The 26,158-nt window shown below is 43.0% G+C and overlaps 1 protein-coding gene across 7 annotated transcripts in view; it reads left to right on the top strand.

Annotated features, from left to right (window-relative positions):
- Positions 1-26,158, top strand: part of LOC119015499 (neural cell adhesion molecule 2-like) — a 499,946-nt gene that overhangs the window by 153,462 nt on the left and 320,326 nt on the right. For all 7 annotated transcript variants that reach the window (XM_037091542.1, XM_037091541.1, XM_037091536.1 and 4 more), the window contains one exon: positions 14,774-15,069. In XM_037091542.1, the coding sequence (XP_036947437.1) occupies positions 14,931-15,069 (139 nt within the window). In that variant the 5' untranslated portion in view covers positions 14,774-14,930. The remainder of the gene's footprint in view (positions 1-14,773; positions 15,070-26,158) is intronic.

Genomic DNA, 26,158 nt, shown 5'->3' with positions numbered 1-26,158 from the left:
GACAAAACCAGATACTTTTGACATTGGAACAGGCCATGTTTTTAAGGAGATCTTAGTACAATTTCCATTTGTGTTTGTGGTGCCAATAAAGGAATTCAAGCCAAAACATGATCTTTTTCTAACTCTAACCAAGTGTTTGTTGTGCCTAAAGTCAGCCAGAACATAAGCAGAGTGCTGTCACAACATGAAATAGAAAACTAAAGTTACAACATGAAGAACAAGAAGAAGGAACATGGACTGGCATGCATAATTTGCTCTGGTCAAATTTCATATTTAGATTCTTCTTGCTGCGTTATTCAGACTTACTATAGCTTACTTGCTATGAATCATGATTTTTACAAGCTACTTTTTACCCATCACTGATTCAAGCAAACACTGATGCGAACTCTGGTGCAATTATTGATTCAGAACAACAAGAACACAGCTTTTCAAGTCTTAATGCTGCCCCTTTTTGATGTGTATTTTGCATTTTGATCCCTTTTCGAGAATGAACACGGCCCCAAAAGTGAGCTAGGTCATTAAGCACTTTGATTCAAAAGTAAAAGCTTTGAAGAAATTACCTTCCATTATTGTACCGCGGCAATTTAACCAATTTCAGGTTCTTTCTCTCCGTCTTTCACAGTCCCACTGGTTACTTGCTCTGACACACACATGCGGACACACACGCGCCTGCCAAGTCGTAATCTTTCTTACTGCATCTAGCGATATGAGGAAAGCTGACTTTTCCACATCAAGATGAGTAGGGGGAGGAGGGAAGGCATTATCAGCCCCAGAGATAGATAAGAGTTACGTTGGTGGTCTGGGAGTCCTGTGTAAAAAAAATCCAAAGGTCGTCCAAGCTTGACTTCACACCATCCGACATGGAGACACTGAAGGTCAGAGAGATTGAAGAGGGTAATCCATTCAGGAGGATGACAACCACACCTCCCGTTTTCAGTCCTTTTCCCTCCCAGTGCATTTATGTTTACGCACAGAAGCGACACATGTTGTTTGGTGGTTCTGGCTGTGTTCTGTTAATGCACAGTGACACATATGGAAGACAGAACTACAAACAGAAAGGTGACTGAGAGAATGAGAGAGGCAGCGACAGTGAGTAAAAGTCCACCTGAAGCAGAGCACTGAACCCTGGTAATATCAAGTAGCATATTAATTCTAGTGGAGCACACTGGATAAGTGGGGCCCCTAGGCAATACACTCTCCTGGATATTGTTATGAAGTCACTGCAGTCGATAACATCATAAAATATACCGTATAATGCAAAGCTGTGAAATGGATGTAAACAATCCAGCAAGGATGACTATCAGGAAGATGGAAATTGAAAGTTAAAGTTAAGAAGTTTGTTCCGATTGTAGATGAGAAATCAGCAATACACAAGGCGTCTATTTGAATGGAAATTGGAATGTCTGAATTGATACCTGCAGGGTTTTTTGGCTCAATCAAAGTCTGAAAACAGCAATCAGTTCAGAAACATATGGCAAACCAGTCAATTTTTGTGTTAGCAGCAATTACATTTTCACATTTGAAACCTCAATAAATGTTCAGCATATCTTAAATTCCTTACCCACACCAGAAAAAAACATCTTTGTGTACCTTCACATCAGGCATGTCTGTAGTGTTTTTAGACCCTCACTATGGACCATTTACTCCTTTAGTGCAGTTTGTTTGTGCAGCATAGGTCATTCAAAACAAATAAATAACTGCACAGAAAGGCCTGACGGTGCAGGTCTCAGTCCTCCTCTGAGTGCTTTGTGCTGTGGTGCAGTTTGTCAGGAGCGAGAATGCAATATAAACTCCTTCAGTTTGTACAGGACAAACTGCACATCTACTGTCTTAGAAATAGCCTACAAAACATCAAGTTTTTGTTCGGTAAAAGACGGATGTTGACATCTCATAGCCGGCAGTTCCTCATGTCTGAAAAAGCATGGCACAGGAAAATTAATTGAGGGCAAATTGAAGTCTGGACCACTGATCATATTCAGCTATTTCTTTCCTGGGTTCTTTACTGCTCCAAACAGCAGAGTGAGTGAAATACGGACCAGTCCAAAATGCCTGCCAAAAGCCAGCTCACAGTGGGTGTTGGACTCCTCTTGGTGGCTTGTCGCTTAATCTCTTTGTGATTTTCATGGCGAGAATCTCAAGGTGCAGCCGTGGGGTGGAGAGTGTCCAGTGGGGTAATGTCATGACAGCGGATCATGTAGTTGTTTTGGCCTGAACAATCTGTGACTGTACACCGAGGATGTTTGCCACCAAATTTGAAGTAGTGGGAATAAAAGTCAAAGCTGCCAATTCTAAGGCACTGTGAAAGGAACAGGAGGATTGTTCCCTTGTTGTTGAGAGTGTGTCTCTCCATCTGATAAAGGAATATCTTGATCTTACAATAATTCTGTCCAACTTCTATCCGTGGACATTTCATGTTTCCTGTTCGAATACTCTCTATTGCGCCTCTGTAAAAGTTAGGAAGAACTTGGCATGGGGGTAAACAGCTTGGACATGTGGAAGAAGCTCATTTGCATCGAAAGAAGCCAGTTGAAGTACAGTATGTTTGACTGGGAGGAGATCCCAAGGCGAGCCCAGAACAGACTGAAGGGATAATAAATCCCATTTGACTTGGAAAGAGCTCCTCCCAGAAGAGCTGGGTGAAGTAACAAGGGAGACTGGCGTATGGCAGGGATCATCAACTAGAGTTGCCTAAGGGCCAGACACTTTGGGTTCTGGACTCTTAAATATTAAAATACTTCAGTCTAATTATCCTGTTATTGTTGAATAGTTTCACTGTCTTACAAAAAGACTATGGGACATCTACAATGATAACTTGACACATAAATGTCAAATTTGCAAGAGAATTGATAGGTGAGTCTGACTCCCAACGCATGAAATACTGACACTTGAGTTAGTTGGTCGAGCCAGCCACCACCCCAAAGCGTCAGTATTTGACAAGTTGGGAATAAGGTTCAACAATCAGCTATCTCACAAATTGGACCTTTAACTAGAAAATACACTCAGACTTCCACCAAAGAGGCAGTCAGGGCTCAGTCTCATGGTTCAGATGCCAATGATTGAGTCCTTATCTCAACAAAAAAGACTCCTCTTCAGGATCACAGGAAGCAGACAAACGTGATGTGGCCAGTCAAGATAAACCCAAGTGACCCTTCTGCGTCTAATAGACAAGCTTATGATCTCTGACAACCTTGTGTTACTTCCTGTTGTCCATCTGGCCAGTGCACTGCTGTTGGATCCACAGACTGGCCAGCATGGGGTATGGTTGGCTCTACAAAGAGGATGACGTTAGCCTGGATGTGCACATTTTCTTAATCCATGACTATTCTGCGGGCTGGATGGGAAGCTTTGTTGGGCCACCAGTTCACGATCATTGATGAATCCTTTAAGGTCCAATTTGTAAGTAAACTGATTAAGTCTCATTCCCAACTCAAATACCGAGGCTTTGGTTTGGTAGCCTGACTTGCCAACCCAAAGTCTTTGTATTTGACGAGTTAGGAAAGAGACTAAAAAGACAACTTTCTTTCAAATTGGACCCTTAAAGCTTAGTTACACGGACAGTGTCACCAAAACTCAGTGCAATGAGGTATTAACTGGTGAATTTTTCTTTAAAAGCACTACTTTGCCTTTAATCTGACACCGTGCACTCAAATGAAGCAAGCACAAAACATCGCAGATTGCCTTTCCCGTGGCTTATACGAAACACAATCTAAGTACAGGTCCCAATCAAACCTTTAAGTGCTTCTTCAGTCTGGTGCACCACATTCTTTAGATGTCTTTAGTTCCTGGCCATTACCTATAACATCAGCCCCAGCTTGAAGACATTTGCCACACTGTGTGGTGCCATTAGGAGTGAAAAGTTCTCCAAGGGCTAAAACCCCTGTTGGATTTTCTCAGCCTCTTGCCCTGTGACCGAGCATCGTGTCGACTGAGCCTAATCTGACAGGATGCTAATAGATGGTCTAATTAACATAATGTCCACCCATTAGGAGTGGTTAACCTTTGACTCAGCGCACTGACAGGGATAATAGGAGAAGTGTGAAGAAGCACACAGATGCTCATGTACTGTGAACTCATGTTATTTACATATTATTCACACAGACTGCCCAGACATGCGCTCGGACGGAAGCAGTCATGTTTTTGATTTGAATATTTTGATTCACACACACATGGATGCACAGTTTCTGTCCATGTCGCTTCACCCAGCGGTTTGGTCCTTAAACTAAGCTATCAGCCGGGGCCGCCGCCGCCGCCGACAGGAGCACGGCGCGGTCAGGCAGTCACCATTTCACCCCACTGAACTACTGTCACCGTTTCACCCGCAGTGATGAACCAAACCCGACCACTTTCCACAGCCTTGAACTCCAGTTCCCTCCTCCACTCATGCACGCTACACACACACACGCTGACCACAAACGTATGTGCATCCTCGCCGCTGATCCGTCATGATGTCTCATTCCACCTCATTTCCTCAGACCCCTGCTTCTTTCTAATTGAGGCGGCAGCGAATACAATTATGGTGAGAATCATCCCGGACTGATGTGAGGACGGATTAACGGGATTAAGAAGATAATCTGTTGACCCTCTGGCCCCAACGCAGTATGAGGCTGGGAAGGCAATTTGAAGCAGAGAGAAGAAGAGATAGGGGAGCTTTAATGAGCGGGCTGACGAAAGCCTCTGACCACCGAGAGGCTCGCTTGGCGTGCCGCTGGGGGATTACTTTCTGCAAGACTCCCCTCCACAATCGCGCCTAACCCCTCATATCCACCCAGCTGCCCACACACTCACTGCTGCTTCAAGGATGTTCAGGAACAGACCCATGTATGTGCTAATAAAGGAAGCAGGAACATGGATTCTGTGTTGGTTCATACTGATTTTCTTTTTGTATTAGGTGCGAATAAGGAGGAGGAGGACTAGGAGGTTTAGATGTATGGCATGGATAAATCATCTCAGTTTCTCTACTTTTAAATACTGAATTAAGCATTTCATCTGAGTCAGTTCAGACCCTGTGAAATCCACAGTTCCTGGAAACAACCTGAAGGGTGACCTCATCCTGCACAAATACACATAAACCAATTAATTTCCCAACCATCTGCCTAACCTGTTAAGTCTGTTTACTTTAAAGGTCATCCACTGTCGCTCTTGTCTCTGACATCCTCCTTTGCTGCTGTCATAATTACTCCAGACACTAGAGGTAACTATAAAATGAAATCTCGATTGTAATAAGCTTCTTTCACACTTGAACTATGCGGACAATTTTCTAAGAGTTAAACTTATGTCACATACATACCTTGATCTTTCGCTAAACCCAACAACAAGTACATTTGTTGCAGTACCAAACAGCTTTTTCCTTTTTATCACCATCATGACAAGTGTCCTCTAGCTATGGTTCTGGCAATGATTGGTGTATCACCTGCACGCAAAACTGGACTTTCATCTCTTTGAACACTCTCACAGTGAGACACCACATTAAATGAAATTGATATCTGCTATGTGTTGATTGTGGAATAAACCAAAACATAAATAATATTTGTTCGTTTTATGTCTGTGGCTAGAGGTCATAACAATAAAAAAGGCACAGAGGCTCAGGAAAAACTTTCATCCCGTAGTTTTAAAGCGCTGCATAATTGATGAGAGGGTCCGGACAGCTTAAAGTCCTAATTGTGGTGTTAAATTGATGACAAAATTACCCCATAAACACTGTAAACAAATGAGTTTTATGGCTCCTCTGTGACCGAGACTACTGACAGACTGTAAAAGTTTCTTAGGGATGCAGTCAGAGCAAAGTTTCTAGTGCCATACACCTACAGTACACATAAAAAATATGCTTAGAGTAGACCCTGGCACAGAGTCATGTCCCCATGCTTTTTCTGCAAGTATATAGAAAATTCTGTGTTGGTAGATGTGTGCATGAGGAAACCCACCATCAGAGAGAAACTCAAACATTTACCAACAGACTGACAGTATTTCAGTCTGACAAGGATCCTACTCAAGTTGTCTGTTCTTGTTTTGATCTTCGGACCATAAGTGAGATTACCTTTTATCTATAGTCCTGCATGAAAAGTACATTTCACGTATATTTCCACCATGCGACCTGTCAGGTATCATCCAGGAGAAACCCTTTTAATTTAATAGCTGTAATACACTTGTTGATCTGCAGCACTCTGGATCAATGGACTGAGATTAAAAATGATGTTTAATGGATGTTTGATGGGCTTAAGTGATGCTTTTTGACTTAAGCTGCAAATCATCTTCCCTTTGCTGTCTAACAGAACTGCCTAATAGCGCGAGAATGTAAGGTTTTCCGTCGGAATATGATTTTCATCCTTTGACACATGTCTTGTACTTTTCAAAGAATAATAAGTGCTTAAAGTCCCTGCTTGACAACATTAATAATACATCTACAGATTGGACGCTCTAAATTTATGAAGCATTGAATAATGAATTATGGCTTTTAGCAATATTTTTGCAAGTGAGTGTCACATGCTCCACCTGTGATGGCTAAGCTTTACAGGTAGTACTCTGAGTTTGCTCTAGTCCATGACAGCTATCAGTTGAATATGTTTAACAACACAAGATTGTGCTATTAAAGGTCCAACTTGAAAGATAATTGATTGTTGAGTCAGTCCCAGCATCAAATTCTGACGCTTCGGATTGGTAGCTGGCCAACCTACCAATTCAATGCCTCTGTACATATTGGACCTTTGAGGCAAATGCCGATACAATGGTACAGAAACGACATTATGTAGAGTCTTAAACTTTATTTGCGAACAATGAAACACTTGTTGGGAGGCCTATAGAATAGAAATATGTGTCACAAACAACATTTGTTTCTGGCAGTGCTTTAAACTTCTTCTGTAACATCAACATATTTTAGAGATTTTAAAAGTTTTATAATTCAAATGTCTTGACAGGACCTATTCCAGTTTATTAATTCAGTTTTACTAATTCAATCCATCTATCCATCGACCATAAAAAATACTATTTTTTCTTTTTAAGCCGTCAAGTGAGTTTTCATTCTACACCATGAGACAAGTGTGATTTGTTTATTCACAGCGCATTACTACACAGAGGAGAGAGACTAAATCACACAACTCGAATTGATAAGAGAGTGTTAATCCTCTGGGAATCTATCTACCACCCGGCCGCTGCTGCATAGTTTCTCTTTTGCCTTTAAGATCACTTTAAAGATTTAGATTTTAACCAGAGACTGCTTTGATGAAAGGAATTTGGAGTATTCACATAGTAAGCGAAAGCCACCGCCACCGCAAAAGCACTTCCCACAAGCATCTGTTTGTAGCATACACTACTCGCAGATTGTCCAAATACAATTAGCCAAGGGATTTGTAATTGATTTATGTGTGCGAGACACCACTGAGGATGGAAATGTTGAGGGAACTGAGTCGACTCCAAGATATCAGCCGGGCTTGCTTTGCAGATTTGTAGCGCAGCCCAGCAGACAGATACAGCAGGTGTGGATGTGTGTCTCACAAAGACAGGGGAACAATGTGTGTGCCGCCTTTGGTTTTTATTACCAAGTGGTTCAGTGGTTCCTCTATCTGCTGTCCGCATTGTGTGCTGAATCAGGGGGCTGTCCTGGGGTTTTTCAATCACAGCCTGGCTGGAGCAACTTGTCTCCCCTGTTGGCCGCAGATAGGACTGAGTCTTCTTTCCGAGGCCACGTTAAAGCTGAGCCATAAAGTGTTAAACAAGCCATTAGGCCCCCCCCCCTGTACACGAGACCCGTTAGCCTTCTCCTCTTTTATGCTTTCTCTCTCTCTCATAAACAAACACTCAAAAGTTGATTTAGTGCAGAAAGCACTCACATGCTGCTAACTGATAAATGTTGACTTTACATGATTAGTTGATGTGAGCGTGTTTGTACTCAGTTTGCTCTCTTGATCGCTGGAGATCCCATCAATATGGCTCTTTCCTCGTATCGTGCATATTTGATTGCCTGCTGCTTGTTTGTCAGCTACTGTGACACTAGGATGGCTCTTCACATGTCACTTTTCCCCCTTCTCTTTAATTAAATACAACAATGCCACTGACTCGAAATATTCTGGCTCTTTCCCTCTTTCTGAAAAACACAATATTCCCACTAAGCTGTTTACATGGCTACTGAAAATGAATATTCTCCTAATATTCCCTGCTGTGTATAATCCAATAGACGAGCTCCACCTCCCTCTTTCTTTCATTCTAACCACCGTCTTGAACGCTGTTCAGCCGTTGGGTTGTTTGTGCATGCCACAAAAAAAAAAAAAAAAAACATTAACATGCAACTCTTTCATTTTGTTTAGAAACAGGAGAATTTTTTTTTTTTTTTCTTTTTTTTCTTGTTGTGACAATGCGTGTGTTAGTGTGGTTAGTCCTCAGCACAATAACACCATGGTTAGGGTTAGGAAAAGATATTTTTGGGGTTTGGATGACACAAACACATCTGCAGATGTTCCAAAGACTCATAAAAAACAGTAATTTTCCATCGCCACAACAACGTGAGATGTCTCACTTCTTTGCCACCTCCATCATCTATGTGTCTTCAAACACTTTCCATGTTTTCTTGATGTCTAATGAGATATGTGATTGGCAGCTTTCTCCTGTTTACGGTTAGTCCAGCGTGTTTGTGATGATGAGGGATTAGGGGTTAAGGTTCTTGACACACACAAGCAAATTCATCCGCTGGGATGGGAAAGGTGTCGTTTGAAACACACATATATAAATGGCAAAATGTTTCATTGTCAGCATATTTCACTTTCTTACATGTCTGTCAAAGCAGTTTCATAATATATAAAACCATTTTGTAGGCGACAGGTGCATGTTTTCACTGCTGTACTTTTCACCCGTTTCGATGGATCTTTTTCCCCAAAGGAAAAGAGATGAATCCATCTATTTTGTTTTGTTTTATAAGTATGCAAAATAACAGAAAAGGTTATGGAAGAAAAGTGGGGGGGGGGGGCAACAGTGCACAGATTCAGATGCTCACCGTATTTTCTTGTGTTTTGCTTCAGGCTCCATAAACTATAAACCATAGACTTGCTGAGGCTGACGATCTGAGCATGCTCTGAAGGGGACGACCATCTGGAAGCCCCTTCCAGGCTGACAGACATTCAATTTATCTAAGTCTACATCACTTTGGACCATTTACTGTATACACACAACTGAGCATGTGTAATTTTTCTGAATCAACACTGTTCCACCAGCTCTGCTCTCTGTCATTTGCTTAAAAACATCCATGCACCACATTAATCATAATAATCCCGCTTTTTCTTCTGTTGAATACAAAGTGTGTTTCGTGTCGGAGAAGTTGCTGAGGCAGGCGTTTTTTACTTGTTTCCCGCCGCCTCAATTTTAACAAATACACAATGTTTTCTTTACACTTGAGGGGAGGGAAAAAAATACTTTAGGCAATGATGTGCATAACTGTATTTGTTTCAAGGAAGGGCTCACTTTCATGCGACTTCATAACGCATAGTGTGGCATATTATCGAGGGAGCTGATGTTTTGACAAGCAGCATACACCCGCTCACTCCTCACTTTGAGAGGAATTTATTTAAAAAACGTGCCTATTTTTCTTTGGGGAGATCTGGGGAGATGAGAAAACTGTTAATATATTTTGAAGGACAGAAACAAAGAGTGGCTGGCTTCCTCTTCCCTCTGGCATAGAACAGGTCAGTGCTCTACATGTGTGTCCAATCCCAGAAGAATCAGTGCGATATGAGATTTTCATTGTGACTTTGACTTGTTCGTATTGGATTTGACTCTCGTGGAAGAACACAGTCTGCTTGGCAAAAGACCTGTCACACTTTTCTTCATGTCTATTTTTAAAGTCTCCCGACAGAATAATAAGAAGAGAAGCATTAAACAGTAAATGTATCATCAAGATCCCAACAAATGTAAATACATTCCTGTATTCGGTGGTGGAAGGAGTACTTGGCCTAAATAGTAGGAATAGAGGTGAGAACACTAAAAGGTGACTGTCAGTGTTAGACAGATATTATATTAGAGAGCGTGCAGGAAGTCGTGATATATTTACAATGAAGAGAGTGCACCTATACCGTTTCATTCACCATCAGGGCACCATCAGGGCTACTTTATTATGTTTTACCTACAACAGGGGCATCCAAGAGGGCACTTGCGCTGCATTTTTTTCTTTTTTTTTTTTCAAACAAGGGGGCACCAGGGGTCAACTGCCCCCTCTGCATTCCACCAGTGGATATATTTAGCCAGTTTGCATACTGTTGGTTGTCTCAATTCGTCTGTGAAGTAACAAAGCTGCCATGTAGATGTTGTGGAGTATAAAGTAGATGTTCACAGGTTAGGTTTATATTATATAAATGTATTTATTATATTATATCACAGGTTTATATTATCTTTCTAAAGTTAATTTTGATTGCACAGTGTTGCGGCTGTGTAAAAAATTACACCTTCTTCATATTTATTGGTTCCCTATAACCATTCTATAACCATTCTTAACTATTCACTGTGCTATTTAGTCCCCCACCAGGCTTGAATTTTCCCAGAAAAATGAAGGTCGAATTAAGGCACAAAAGAGCCAGAAAAGGCATTGTCTTCCCCAGTCGCTATCCGCAGGTAATGGTGGAACAACTGGGATAACTGTGAAAACACTGCAAAAGAAAAATAACCCCATTGATGGAGGAGGCAAAGAAGGCAAAGAAGGAGAGAGATAGAAGTCAAGGTCAAACAAGAGTGAACAGACATTTATTCACTCAATGGAGAGCGCTCCAGTGTTGTGAAATTCTGGGAGGTCAAATCCGACATTCTTCCTGCTAAATCAGTCAGTAACAAAGCTGCCTTCTTATGAATACGCTGCCTTTTCAAAGCCCTGAGAGGTTCTGTTTCTTTTGCTTTGGCCAGTATAGCCGGGCTATTAGCAGTAGCCATGTTGCAACAGTAGTGTCAACAGTAATACCACAAGGAGACACAATGAAAGTTGTCTTTTGCTGCTTGACAAAAATGTACATCCAACAGGGGCCGCACATCACCGTGGTAACTGTTACTACTACTCAGTTAGCCGTGCAGCTAGAGGGAGCTAGCTGGTTAGCATGCTAACATCAGTTGATATCTTTTCAGCACAGTACAAAGACGACTTTAACAAGATGGCAGATCATTTTAGTTAACTTTATCTTGTTTAACTAAAATTCTTACAAATTGCACCTTAAAACAAACTTCAACCGTTTTCTATACTTTCTTAGTTTACATCATCATTGTAAATAATTTTAGAGGGCTCATCATGTGATAATATAAAATCAGAAATGCAAACTTCAGCTCTTGAGAAGACATTTTGAAGTGAAAGCATTTTTCATTCAATAGCATGTCGTGGAGAAGACCTGAAAAGAAAATACTATACTGACATTAAAATTCATGAGCATTGCTCCTGGGCCACAGCGCTTTAGTGAATGTTTCTTCCTCTCCACCACTGTAACTTGCTGTGGAAGATATTAATGGACTGTAACTTGAAGTGTGTTGTGTTATTCTGCAGAGGTCACAGCGAGAGTGGAGATACTCCAGTGTTGACAAGACTTGTGAGTAAGCAGGGCGATGCACATTTGTCCCAAGCTAATGTGATGAAAGCCATTTGTCCCCCCGTGCTTTAAAATCGAAGGAAGACTATAGATCACGCCGTGTTGACATCAAACATTGCATTTTTGCCACAGTGTTTGCTGAGAAATTGCAGCTCTCGTGCTAATGTAGGCGTTGTAATCGCGGGTCAGACATCGAGGCTTTGGACTGTTAAGTGCTGCACCACCAGTGAGTTTTGCAATAAACTTGAAGCAATAATGTGTCTTCATCACTCATCAGGGGGATGCTGCGTTAACTTGTTTAAGGCCTCAACAATGAATTATCTGTGCATATTACTCCAGCGCGAGGCCCCCTTCTTCAATACAGCCATTTAACTTGGTTGCCAGGGCAACAGGCTCGCTCGGGTGACAGCGGTGATGACGGAGCGATCGCTGACAGACTGACTTCAAGACAGGCCACAAGTTCTTCCACTGGTGCAAAAACACTTAGTCTTTCTTCCCCCGGTACAAAGGAAGCTGCATTATGCAATCCCTTGCAACAGTGAAGTGGCGCGTCCGTATCGATGACATGTTAGCTGTGAAATGGACTGTGGACTTAAAATACAGTTGGGCAACGCCTGACAGCAGTAATTATGTTATTATTCATTTAAAGCAAGGGGAAAATGTGCAATTTTAAAGCAGCGTAAGGATGCAAATTATAGGTCTTTGCTGATATACGAACACTTAGTATTCTGAAGGAAGCAAGGCGAGTGGGCATGCTGCCTTCAAGGACCAACATTAATGTAATTCGACCATCACTATGACGGCATGAATGCAGTCGTAATCCCTCCCAGTGAATGCTGTAACTTTTGCATAAACAGCATTAAGGAGCACATTTTTTCTGTTCAAAAACAGACAGAACTCTGCATCATCAGACCGAACCAAAGCACCAAAGGAAAACATGAACTCGGACACAAGATGATGGCCAGTCCAAGCCCCGCATTTGCACTCAAGACCTTCTTGCTCTGAGCAAATGTTCTCCCCTCTTTAAACAAACTTGGTTCTTTTTTGGTTTTTTTTGGGGTTTTTTGGGGTTTTTTTAATAAATGCTGAACAGTTAATGTCAAGAGCATTTCACACAGAGGTTGGAATATTCTACATTACAAGGTCTTTTTAGCCCCTTCTCTATCCTGTTAAAGGGCAGGTAGATGGTGTATGGAGGAAAGAAAAACCTGAACTTTGCAATTTCGATGACTCCGTCAGCCACGCTGTTTAAACAATTAAAACCATAAATTTGCACTGTTTCCATTGAGGGAGCCAACTGTCACAGGAAGGAGCAGAAGCGGGAGCAAAAATCACACTTTCACTTGTTCCAAAGAAGAAAACTGTATGATTAACTTTCTCTTATAATGATCACACCTTTCAGCAAGGGAGAAAGTGGAAGAATGTTGAAAAGGGGTCTTAATGCAGCGAGGCACTGAGATCTTACCTTGGGACCAACAATGTCTGTTAAGTAATTGCATGAGTTTGAGCTGAACTCTCACCTGGTTTTCTGTTCTTCAGCGAACATTACAGGATGAAAAAAAAAATATGAATCTCTAACCTGGCCTCGCTTGGAAAAATGATTTCCAGGCTCCATTTTCACACCATTTTCCAAGTTTCCACTTAGTTTGACTCAAATTGCACTATAACGAAATCCTGGAAGCCAACAACTCACCTCTAGACCTCCAGGTTGTGACTGTTCCCTTATCTGCCCCCTGTTACCTTCATTGCATCAGTCTGTCCAGCGACTGTGGGGAATTACAGCCGCGGAGGACTTTTGACACTTGTCCGTTCGGAGCACAGCAATATGGGTCAAGTCTAGTGCTAAAAAAATGAGTTGTTGTTGCCATGAAATGTAACCCTGGATATGACACTACGGCAATAGACATGTTTTCTCACACTTATTAGACATATTTCTTGATATATGGAGGGATGATTCAAGTTTGTCTGATTGGTAAGGCTTCATATATATATATATATATATATATATATATATATATATATATATATATATATATATATATATATATATATATATATATATATATCCTAAACCCAGGCTCCTGAATGAGGACTCCATCGATTTAATTGTGTTACACATACATAACGTGACAAGGTGTTCTGTCAGTCTAAATGAATCCTTCAGTTCTGAGATCTCTTACTTTGCATGAGGTGATAATCACTGCTGTCACATACCCAACTACGTCAGAGCAGCTGAACTTTGTTTTATCACGTGTTGGTGAATTCTTTTAGCTTGAATCAGATCTTATTTCAATTCTGTCAAGATTTAGCCCAACACATTACTTGTCGACCAAGGTCTGAGGCGTAACCACGCATGTGTTGTCATGTCCTTGTTTGTGAATTTGCGATTTCCTGTTTTCCTTCGAAGTTTTTGCCCTGGTGCATCGCTCTTCAGTTCCTCCCTCTGTGGGGATTTCGCGCCCTCTTTCTGCGTTCAGCTCTGTGTGTATATAGCCTGTGCTCGTCCTGTGTTATCCGCCTGTGTTTCATCTGAGCCTGTTGTTATGGCCAGTCCTAGTCCAGTTTTTTTCAGCTGTTCATTAAAGCTTGTTATTAGTTCCCATGCCTGTTTCCTGTGTGTTTCTGCATTTCCTCACCCTTTTACCTAAACATAACACATACCCTGCAAACGGATCTGTGTCTTGTTACTTCCTATTTGTTTACAATTTAATCCTGTCTGTTGGTGTAAAAATTTAAAATGGCTACATGGCTACTCTGGTGTCTAGAAGGAAAAGGATGGCTTTTTGTTTTATGCCCTTGAGAGTGGTTGAGCTTTCGCTGCTGCCTCGGATCAAGTGCGCACCATAGCTTTTAGCTCGGCAGCTACAGTGAACATTTGCTCGGTGCTCGTTTGGCTGATATAATCGAGCAAAGTACAAAGTTGTGGGATACAAAAACTGCTTGAGACCCTTATGGGAGTTTCCACCTTATTCACACAGGGCAACAGTCCCTCACTTTGCTTGTTTGCAGGGACTGAGATATATGCACTGCTTTTCCTAGTTGGTGGGTTCAAGGGGCCCAGATCTGGAATGGACCCAAAGAGGGCAACCAGAATTCCTAGATACACCCCTGCTATGGAAAGATACCCCCCCCCCCTTAACACGTTTTAAATAACCCAATAAAGTCCTGCAAAAACACAACCATACTTGATTTCCCCCTCATCCTGTCTGTTTTTTCTCATCCCACGCTTCCAGCGGCCAGGACTGGAGAGAAGTGATGCTGGAGGGGGGGTCCTCAGCACAGAGACAGGCGCGGTGGACGAGCGGCGAGCGAGCGGGAGCGCGCGTATAGGAAGGAAGGGAAGGAAGGAGGCTGAGGCAGATCAGTCGCCAGCGGAGCCCAAGACGGCGGATGAACGGAGCCGAGCGTGTGTGTCGCCCTTGTCGTTTTTTTACAGCAGCTGAAAGCAGCGTCCGGCGGCCCGAAACCTGCCCGAAAATGATGCTCAAACTCGTCCATCTCCTCGGGGTGCTCGTCTGCGGCAGCCAAGGTAGGGATTGCTCGGGCGAGCGCGCTGACAGCCTCTTGCTTTGGCGACTTTGTGGACAAGTTGAGTGTATGTTTGTCTTTCTTTCTTTTTTGGTGCCATCGTGATTTGCAGCGGGCGGAGAGAGGGGAGAGCTGAGGGGGAGAGTGGCACAGAGGAGGAGAGGGAGAGAGAGAGAGAGAGGGGGGCTGGATTGTTTAACTGGACGTTATTTTGTAGTTGAGGCACGTCTTGGAGGGGCCAGAATGCTTTTCTTACTGAAAAGGGGGATTATGATGGGGTCCCTTTTTTTAAGGGGTTGGGTGAGCTGTTGACACACTCTGTACGCTCCGGACTGAAACTGTTGTCTCCGTCATATTCTTTAGTTTTTAAAATCCTTTTGGAAAATACTGTGCTGCTTTTTTTTTTTCCTCTCTCTCTCTCTCTGCTCCAAATCGATGCCGAACTTAAATTGCCATCACGCATGACACGATCAGAATCGGACCACCGCCTCTCCGGTCCACTCTGCCTCGCTGCACACTGTAGTAGCATACAGTGGATGTGAGATCCGTATTCCTCTCTTTCTCTCTCGTCCCCCCTCCACCACCTGGAGTGTCTACTGCGTCTTGTGCGCAGGCTGTGCGTGGCGAGACCGGGGCCCGATGTGCGGGGCGCAGGGGTCTAAACAAATAAACAAACAAACAAAAAATCATCCGGAAAAGTTTGGAAATATGAGCCGCATTTTGGTGACAGCTGAGTTGATTTTTTTTTTCTTTTTTCTTTCTTTTTTTTTTTTTGGAGGTGGGGGTGTCGTGTGCGCGGCGCACCTTGGTGTGGAGGGTGGGCTCCGTTGCGCGCCCATGTGTGCGTGTGTGTGTGTGTCTGCGTGGAGGGAGAATGAACACGTTAGTTGAGATACCGCCGATTGGAAGCGGCACATGCGTGTTGTCAGCGCAGCCTCTCGTATAATCTGTGTCTTAAAGCGGAGAGAGAAATGTGCTCTTGGGGCGAATATTTGATCTCTCCAAGTGCCGATTTACATGCGTTTGAGGCTGGATTTCAGCGGTCCGACAAGTTAATTTGCATCGCAAAAAAAACAACAACAAACATATAAACAGAATGTCTCAAGTCCAATTTTTTTTTTTTTTTTTTTAAAGATGAGAAAGAGAGAGTGGCTGGGGTTTTTCTTGCAGTGTGGCCACGTTGGGTTCCTGGCGCACAACGGCAGGTGGGGGTAGAGCGCTGCAAAGTGCTGCCAAGAGTGAAGCCACATGAGCCGCTGGTCGTTAGAGCATGTTGCATCTCATCCAGTCACAGCCCCCCCTTCAAGGGGTTGTGGGTCCCTATGTGGAAAAAAAAAAAAAGAAAAGAAATATGGAGAGGCATAGATTTTTTTTTCTCCACATTTTTTTTAGTATGCTGCACATTAAATCCAGTTTGAGGTGTAAAAATGAGCATGAATTTTAACAACTGGCTCCTCCGATGCTACTAAATGTATGATTGTAGCACTAGATTTGCATAACGTTTAGACCCAAGCTGTGGTGTGGCGCCAGTGGTAGTGCTTAAAGGGGCGCTGTGCGGGTTTTGGAGAAGAAATGAAAACTCGAGGAATAAAAAGAAACTCAGGCATATTTATTCTCTCTGCGACTGAGTAAACAAAGCTGTTCTCAGAGGATAATGAGGTCCTGAGGACACTGCTTGAAGCTAGAGGTGGCAGGGTCCACCAAATAGGAGATTATGTTGTCCTTTGAGGTCAGTTTGTACATTCATTCATGAAACGAGAGTTTGTCGGGGCATAAAAACAACCAGTCATCCATGATCTTAAAATGTCTACCCCCAGACAACATGAAGCTCCTATCAATGGATGTTTTGCAGCTGACCCTGAAAGGAAACTTCTCAAGCACACACGAACGAGATGCTCCAGGCCAGCTCGACATCTCAACAAGAGGGGAGGTTACTGGCAGTTCGTATAACCGCCCTTACAATGGAAACTACTGTTATGATCAGCTTCTTTTATGGGCTGGAATGATGACATAGGCTATACTGTTCTCGTGCCTTAGCTGGAATATTCATGGCTTTGTTTCTTGCCCTTTGTTGCACGCGTGTTACATCACCCCACCAATTTCCATTCTTATACTGTGCTTTTTTTTTTTTTAAATGTGATAGCAACGTCCACATAAAATTGACCTATTAGGCGATGCAGAGAACTTGCTGTAATATGAATAATAAGGCTAATTTTGAGTTGAAGGGCATGTGCTGGAGCTGGAGTGCAGGATGCTAAGCTCTTTCATCAGCGTGTGGCCTTGGAGCTGGTGCAAAAGCATCAATGAAAGGACAAGAAGCAGAAATCAGCGCTTCATGACCACAGATGGGGAGCGTCTCCTATTCCCCTCTGGATCCTGAAGGAAAATATTTGCTTTTTGAAGTCCCCAGCTCACCGTCTACCTCCTGCACTTGAGCATGCATCCTTGATGGTTTATGTATTTGGCTTTTACCGATGCTTAGTACAATGAATTATATGCTTGCTTGGGCTCACCCGGGACTCGCCGATGTGATGTTAAGTGGCGTAATTAAGATATTTCGCTGTATCTCTGGGGGGAAATGTCAGTGGCGCAGGGTTTAAAAGATTTATGCCCCTGTGCTTAAGTGTCTCTCATTGCACCCTGAGCCCAGGCTTAACCGTGTGTGTGCGCGAGGTTTGCTTACATCCTGTACTTCAGCTTTATGTACATGCTCACATGAGCGATTGTAAATGCAGGGGGGCACATGTTCACACTGTACTCTGCCTCTAACTACACGGATGAATCGCTGGGTAAATATTAATGAGGGCAGCACAGATTTCTTCTTTTTTTCCCCTCATAAAATCGTGCCACTAGTCTTGCGAGAAGCTTTTTTCCGTAACCCCCACAAGTTTCCCTCTATCTCCCGCCACGCTGATAACTTGATCCCGGAACGATGCTGCACCCAATTCTTAACGCCATGCAACACCGGTCACAAACTCCCATTAAAGACATGCAAAGCTGTTCACAAAAGAAATGGCCTGTGTCTCGGCCCTGCAAGGTGAAATTGATTGCATTATTTGATTAATAGACTCGGACGGAGAGCATACATACAGAGAGCCAGTGTATATATGAAAATGGAATCGCCCCCTCGGGGCAGCCGCATATGAGAAATCAATTTAAGGAACGACTAGAGTCAGCAGGCCTCTGAATTGTACAAAGGGCAATCTCGGTGTTATGGATATGCTATTTATTTGCCCGCAAGCCTTTTGATTTCTCTTGTATGCCCTTTAGCACTCGATCCGCTGAGTTCAGGCCTTAGCATTGAATCTGTACGCCACGTAGAGTGTAGAAATCCAAACACCTGGATATGCCAGCGAAGCACCACCAGAGATCAGTGCTGCAGGGTTGTTGTCAACCGGCGGGGGAACGAAATGGCCGAGAGGGAAATGAGCAGTCATTTTGACACATGACATCGCCATATATTTTTACTTTCTACCTGCATATGCTCCAGTCTATTTCCAAACTCCACTGTAGGACTGTTAAATTATTAAAGAGTAATAACAGTGGCTGTGTGACTAGAACTCTGCACAAATGGCTCGTTTCAGCAGTTCCAGGGAATCCATGTATTAAGTATCCTCATCATATGGTCATAACTGGATTACCTAGTGGGGCAACAGGCAGTGGGGCTCAGGGAGCACCTAGATCGGAGACTGTTTTGTGTTGATTCTTGTTGGGGAGTCAAATGACTACAAAGAGACTTGAAACAATCCAGAGAGAGACAAAATAACAGCAACAAGACTCAAAACAAGGACAAAGAGACACACAATGACTACAAAGAGACCTGAAACAATGAGATGCTAAAATAATGACAAAAACACAATGACAGACCCACAAAATAACCACAAAAAGACAACAACCACAAAGAGATCACAAGAAGATGCAGATAAACCACATAAAAAACAATTACAGAAATACAAGATGACTACAAATAGATGAAAACCAGGGCAACAAAGTAGAAAACAACCAAAAACAGGTGCAAAACAACAATAAGTTGACAAAAAATGACCCAACAAAACAATGACAAAGACTTGAAATGAGACCAAAAATGACCACAACAAGGTTAAAAACGACTGAATGAAGATGCAAAACAACCACAAGGAGAATCAAAACGACCACACTGACACAAAAAGGACCACAAAGAGACTCAAAACGAGTTCAACAACTGCACCTATCGTCTCATAATCTGACCCTCTACATAACTAAATCCACTGGAAAGTTTAGAGGTCGTCTTCAGTGCAGTGCCTTGCTTAAGAGTTGCTTGACAGACTCTGTGTACAAGCTGTACAGACATCAGCTCCCTGCCTGGTTAACAGGATTAGTATCAGGGATTAAGATATACTGTGTGGCAAATGTGTTCAGACTTATTTGTGGACAGTATTGTCTGGAAATGTCACATTCTGGGCTTTTAGGTAACTTTGGTTGTAGCGGAGGTGCTGAGAGGAGAGATGACTTTCCGACAACAAGCCCCAGTAGGCGGCTCAGATTTAAAATAAACCTTTAGTTAGTGCGGGAGGCTCGGAGCAAAAACAGCAACATGTTCAATAATGCCCTCTGCCAACTTCAGTCTATTTTCACCCAAATTACCCATTATTATCATGGAAGTGACTAATGTTCTCCTCGGGGGGTCTCTCCCAACCAGAAGCCAAGAAAATGTAAGTCCTCTTGTAGGAAGATTTTGGCACTCGGTATGTTCCATAGTCTGAATCCTCGAAAGACAAAATTGAGAAGGATGGAGTGAGCAGTGATACAATTTATACAGCAGCAGGAAGGGAGGAAGAGATTATGTTTAAAAATTCATTCAATTCAAGTGAATCTGATTGCATCTAGTTAAATTGCATTGCCAGAGATTGAATCAAACTCTGTGGAGTTACACTGTGCCAAAATTAATAAAATGTAATTGAATCCTGTCGAGATGGAATCAAATTAGGCCAGAGTGACGTGATTGGAGGTGGCAGCTGCTGCATGTTGCGGTGTGCGCCTGCGGGGTTTGTCTACTGTTTTACATCAGTTTGGTGCTCGCCAAGCAGGAGACCCTTTGGCTCCTGCGTATGTGTGTCCTGCCAGTCTAAATGCCAGTCTAACTAGCAGGCTAATAGGCAGAGCCAGGATGCCAGGGTGACAACAGAATCAGTGGGCGCTGTGGCTGCAGACAGATGGATGGAGAAAAGTCTCCCTCCCTCTGTTGCTTAGTGTATATGTGAAGCTCCTGCATGGGACACATACTCATTCACTTCACAGACTAGACGACCTCTCACGGGACGCCGCTCTGTTGGTCTGGGGCTTGCGTTTGGGTCTGGGCACCGGAAAGCAGGATCAAATGAAGAACAGAGGGATCGGAGAAATGGCAGAAGAGCTTCTGAGGCATGCCAGTTTGGGCTGCGCATTTTGAGTGACCCACATAAGCTGTATTAATAACTACGCTGAAGCCTCTTGGTTTGCCTCACAGAGGCGTAAATCATAGGTGAAATATAGATTGTAGAAGTCCTTTTCTTGGGGGGATTTCAATGAGATGATGTGGCATTTTTGCCAGTTACAAAAGTTTTGATAGTGGTTGTTGTGTAACCCTTAAAGTTTGAATCATCAGTAAAAAGCAAGAACAACCATGAAAGTTCAAATATACATTTATTTTGTTCACCTCTGATGTTAAATGAGTTGAGCCTGTCATTTTAGCTGCTACAAGAACTCTCATAGCTCTTTGAATTTACCAACCAACCACTCTCTGTATCTTCTCGATATGATATAACTTGTTTATTCATTTAAATGTATTCATTCTCTGATAAAAGCAGCATAGTCAGTGAAATTGGCATAAAAAAAATTCCTCGAAATCCTTCCTTAAAGACGGAGCTGCACGGACACCAATGTTATGAATCATCATTATCTCCGTCACACACACGCACATTGCAGAGTATGAAATGTAGCAATTAGTCATCCTTTGGTATAACATATTCCTGGGCATCGGAAAGCCAAGAACACCAAGGTCAGGTCTGATTTTGCCAAATTAAACGAATAAGTGCCTAGTCACTTCACCTTCACATAACATTGCACCAAGCATCAGGTGTTGCTTGGATTTGTGGGAGTTTTTGAGAGAAAATTTTCAATGTCAGTCTTTACACTTTGTTTTTGGAAACACCATCTGGTGATTTGTTTTGTCCTCTTGCATACTTATGGCTGGACTCACCAAACAGACATCCAGGAATCAGTGGCAATGAAGGTCAGCTGTTGAGTCTTGAACACATCGCAAAGACTACATGCAATGGTACCATTTGTCTGTATTCATCATTCAAAAAACCAAACCGAAAGACTCTAGATATGGAAAACCATTGTCAGGGTTAGGGTTGCAGTTAATTTCAACCTTAATCCTTTTGGATCTGAAATCATAGATAGTATCACAACAGGCTCAAGGGGCTGACCGCCTACCTGGTGTTTCTAAAGCACGCTGTCTATACCTGCTGTACCATGTCGTTAGAAAATGAGCTAAACATGCAATAACTTGAGTATAACCTTTTTATGAGTGAAAAAGAAGTTGCCTGCAGGTGAAACTTTTCTGAAATTGGACAAATAAATTGGAATGGTGAACAGTGAATATGTGCAGATACTGGTACTGTAAGAGGCTTCACAGCAGATGCACACACAGAAATAATAAAAAGCCTCTTCATGAGTCATCATTGAAAAGGACTTTTTCAGGGAAGTGGACGGATGCGCTGCAGCAGGTGAAGCACGGTGGAGTGAGTGCCAGCTCACTGACAGATGGAATTTGGACTGGGAAGGCAGTAAGATGGACATATATGGATGACAGGACCGGGCGGCTGGATGACAGACGAACAGACAGTTGAATGTGCGAGTGTGGTGACACAGATAGAACCATAATGAAGAGGAGCTATCTATTGACAGCCAAAGAACAATATTTTTCATCCTCTTCCTGCTGGATGTGCGCCTTGCGTGAAGTGAGCATTAGTTAGTGCTCTCCCACAGAGGCCACTGAATGTCTATGTGGTCCATCACTGTGATTGAGAATTGGGCCAGTGCTAATTGTGGCTGTGCTGGCAGGCAGATAGTAATGAGAGAGAGAGAGGCACAGGCTTTTGGAAACACCTGACAATGTGTTGGGACCAGGTTGTGGCCTTGATTAAGCATTATTAGATAGAAATGTGCCTGTGTTGAACCCTTATTCTGGATAATTCTTGATATTGCACCACAACACTTATTTCCCACTGACGTACGTCTGTAGCACAGAGTTTCAAAGCCAAAAACTGGCACTGAATGTCAGAGGTTTCTATCTTGTCAGACCTAGTCTTTGTTCAGATTGTTCCTGTTACAGAAAAGGTTTTTCAGGTTTTGATATGGCTGTCTAGACATTATTCAACAGAGAAGTTTGGAGCTTTTTAGAAACATGCTTTTGAATTTCTCAAAGTAATGTCTTGGAAAATTATTGTATTGTTGTGGTCCCAGAATCAAAAACGTTAACTGACAATTCAGTGACAAACTCTGTCTGTTCAAGAAAACTGTCAGACACAATCCAAGGCTCAGGAACAGCCACTAAATGGACCTTGTTGTTTTGTCAATTGTTAAGGCTGGCTATCCTACAAATATGACCTTTAAATAAAAGCCAGCCCTGAAATTGGACAATGTAATTGCACTACAAGGTCCATTTAGTGGCTGTCCATGCTTTTGATTGTATCTGACAGTCTTCTTGAACAGACAGAGTTTGTCATTGAATTGTAAATGCATACGTTTCCGTCTTGTCTTTACACTTGAAGGACATGCCGAAAATTGTGAATTGAAGTTTATTCCTCACTTTTGAACCAACAGCTGTTAAAACAATCTGACCACAACGTCTGTTTAGCAGCGTTTGGATGCTTTCAATCATATAACAAGATCCTCCCCAGGAGATGGAGTCGCCATTGTATTTGAAAAGCTGAAAAAGTGATTTCCATTTTTTTAAGCAATTTAAGGATGTTTTGTCCTTGTTGACTGAGAGATGATTGAGATAAAGCTTCAAATATCCAGAGATGTGTAATTCTCTCAACCCTTGGTGGAATATGTGATCCATTTTGTTTTCAATGTATTTTCCAAGCGTTTTTGACTTCATGTTTGATGAGGGGGCGTCAGGAAATGCGCTAAGAAAGAAGAGATGACAAAGGTCTGCGAATGCACTCAACCTGCATCTTATTCTCCAAGGCCACCGGGACTGACTTGTTTAAAGCCAAGATAATAACATAATAGCAATCAGTAGATAAAAATCAGCCCTTAAATCAAATGGCAGGGGAAAATGAAACTGAAAACTCTGCTGTAGACGTTTACTAAATGTGAGCCGGTCTCGCTCTTCGATGGCGTCACCTCCTGTCTTTTCCTGCTTGCGTTGCAGTCTGAGTTCTCCTTGGGGCATACAGTATTAAGTGATCTTCTGCTATAGTTTTGTGGCTGTGTATCTATCATATTTCCTTGTATCCATTCATCCACCCACCCATTCAGAGAGTGGGCCCTCAGCATGTCATCAATGATGGTTAATTAAGCCAAACTGTGATTGATGGGATTCTCAAGTGAATAGTGTGTGGTTCTGTTGTTGACCCGCTCAAGGAGATCAACCCAGCTGCCAATCACAGCTCACAACGGTCTCGTAACGGGGCAGGGAAAGAGTCTGAAATGTTGGGGTGATATCCCGGTTAAACCCCCCTCTCAGTGGTACTTCCCAGCATCAAGATGACTTTAGGTTGTCCAGCGTCCTTGCGGGATTGCCTCTGCTTGGAAATGATGCAGAGACCATCTTGAAAAGGGATCGGTCTTCTCAGATTTCTTGCCTGGTGGCCAATATCCTTGTTTAGGGGAGGCAGCACTTGATGAGGAATAGATGAGAGAGAAAGACGGAGGAGGATGAGGAGGGGGAGGAGGAGGGACACTTGAGATGTGTTCGCGGTGCAGCAGAATAGCTCGCAGTGAGGCCAAACAGTCTCTGCTCTCCTGATTGCCTCTCCATGCCAGACAATCTTCAAACGGAATCTCCTAATGCAATGTGGGCCAGCTTATTTCTGTTTCTATTTCTTCTCGTGTGACTCGTGTGGTTTTTTCGGGGGGGGGGGGGGGGTTCTCCTCCCATGTCTTCCTCTTTTCACGTGCTCGCTCCGTGTCGTCGTCCTCCCACACAAGTCTCATCACCGGCGTCTGTAGGGGGGAGATATCCTGTTCTCCCCCTACATGGGAAGCTTTTTCAAGAGGCACCCGTGCTTAATGGTATTTGCTTGGGAAGCTAATGATGTTTGTTGTTCTGCTGCTCAATATAGTTATTAACACCTATGGATTTTATGTTACTTAACTCTGTTCTGCACAACAGCAGTCAGGAGTCTTCAACTCTCTGTTTCAGGGTTGTTCCGTCAAGCGTGTTATTATCTCTCAAAGTCATAACGATCGTTTTGCAAGCACTCGGAAGACGCACCAGGCAAATTGTAGGCGTGTTTTTAATTACTTTCCATATCAGCATAACTTTGCATCATTCCTCGCTGGCCTGCTCCCAATGTGGGCGCTGTGGGATTGCTTGTCTTCCCGCCCACAAACTGCAAAGTTCCCAAGGACGCCGTTCCACCATGGGAATACACAAAGGATCTCTCCGTAATTAAAGAACCTGTCTTATCTTAACTTAGATCGGATGTTTACCGACGCACTGGCACTCCTAGTGAAATAAATTTCCTCACGTGTCAGTCCCAGCCCTGCTTCGCCTTTGAAATCACAGGGTCCAACATGAGACATCCAGCTGAGGATATTTTTGGATCAACTTCACTGGCCTACCTACCAAAACTTCTTTTCTTGTTCAGAAGCTGCATGCGCACAGACAACCTGATCTTAGTAATATCCGTTTGTCAAACCTGCGTGACTGTAATTGGACTTTCTTCATGTCATTTGTGCTTATTTAGAGGCAGAGAAAGATCAAGAGTGATGCTGTAAGAAGTTGATGAGGGAGATTTGTGGGAAGGGTTCCTGCATTGGGCCGTGCTTTCATGTGAATGTATATGCTGCGGGGCATGAGTCCTAAGAGAGGCTTGTGATCTTGTGCATCCACGTATGCCTTTGTAGCCAGCAGGCTCTTTTTGATAGAGCCAGCTTGTAATGAGCTCCACAGTGACCCAAACACCAGGAAACAGAGATTGCTTCTATATGATATGACATGCAATTCAGAAATCAAGATCAGTTCTCTTCCAGTTCTTACAATTCTTGTACATATTTATATGTATTTGCCTGACATTTATGACTCTTCACAGCAGGTTGCTGCTCATAAAACTCTACCAGCGCTACCTTGTTCACTTGAAATTCCTGTTTTTGTGATTATACTTGAAAATGTACTTCATGACAGAACCAGATGAGATTTCTCAGAGCATGCTACGTTGTAGGAACAGAGCGTATTCCAGTTAGCAAAAGCCTGTGTATTGCTCCAGGAGCCAAGATTACTTTTACTTCACGCTGCTTTTCATCCATCCTGGAAAGTCAGGGGTAGGCGACCAACGAAATGATAGATCGTCTCGGCACTTGAGGCGAAAGCCACAGACGCGGACGTGGAGAAACATTGCCATGCAGCTCCTCAGTCAATAAGCAACAAGAAGCTCTGCTGGAAGCTGCAAAAGGGGATGCAGTACTGGCTGTGGCAGCTCTCTCCCCAAGGAGGCGGCCTGAGCCACAAATTAATAGAGCGCTCCCACATGATCGGGGAGTTTCATTTGGAACCGTCACGCTACATAAAGCCCCACAGAAATGAGGAGTACACTGAGGTCCCCGTACACTTCCCCAAGAGTCCCCAAATAACCTGTGTGATTGTAACACTGCCCACTTCTCCCCCACCTTTGCACCTCCCTCCTTGAAACTCCAGGGCAAGGCTTTGCCCATGCTCATCCTGGTTCAATTACCACAACTCATTGTCTCCTTTTTCTTCCTTTTCAAAGCGTGTCAGACATATCCTGTCGTCCCTGTGGTTTGCAAGCTCTTCAAAACATCCCCAAAATACTTCCACAATAACAGTGATGATGCAAAAAGTGCCAGAAAATAGACTGAAAATGGAAAACATGGGA

Source organism: Acanthopagrus latus, chromosome 24 (genome assembly GCF_904848185.1).
Source record: "Acanthopagrus latus isolate v.2019 chromosome 24, fAcaLat1.1, whole genome shotgun sequence".
Taxonomy (NCBI): Eukaryota; Metazoa; Chordata; class Actinopteri; order Spariformes; family Sparidae; genus Acanthopagrus; species Acanthopagrus latus.
This window is presented reverse-complemented; position numbering and strand designations above follow the sequence as displayed.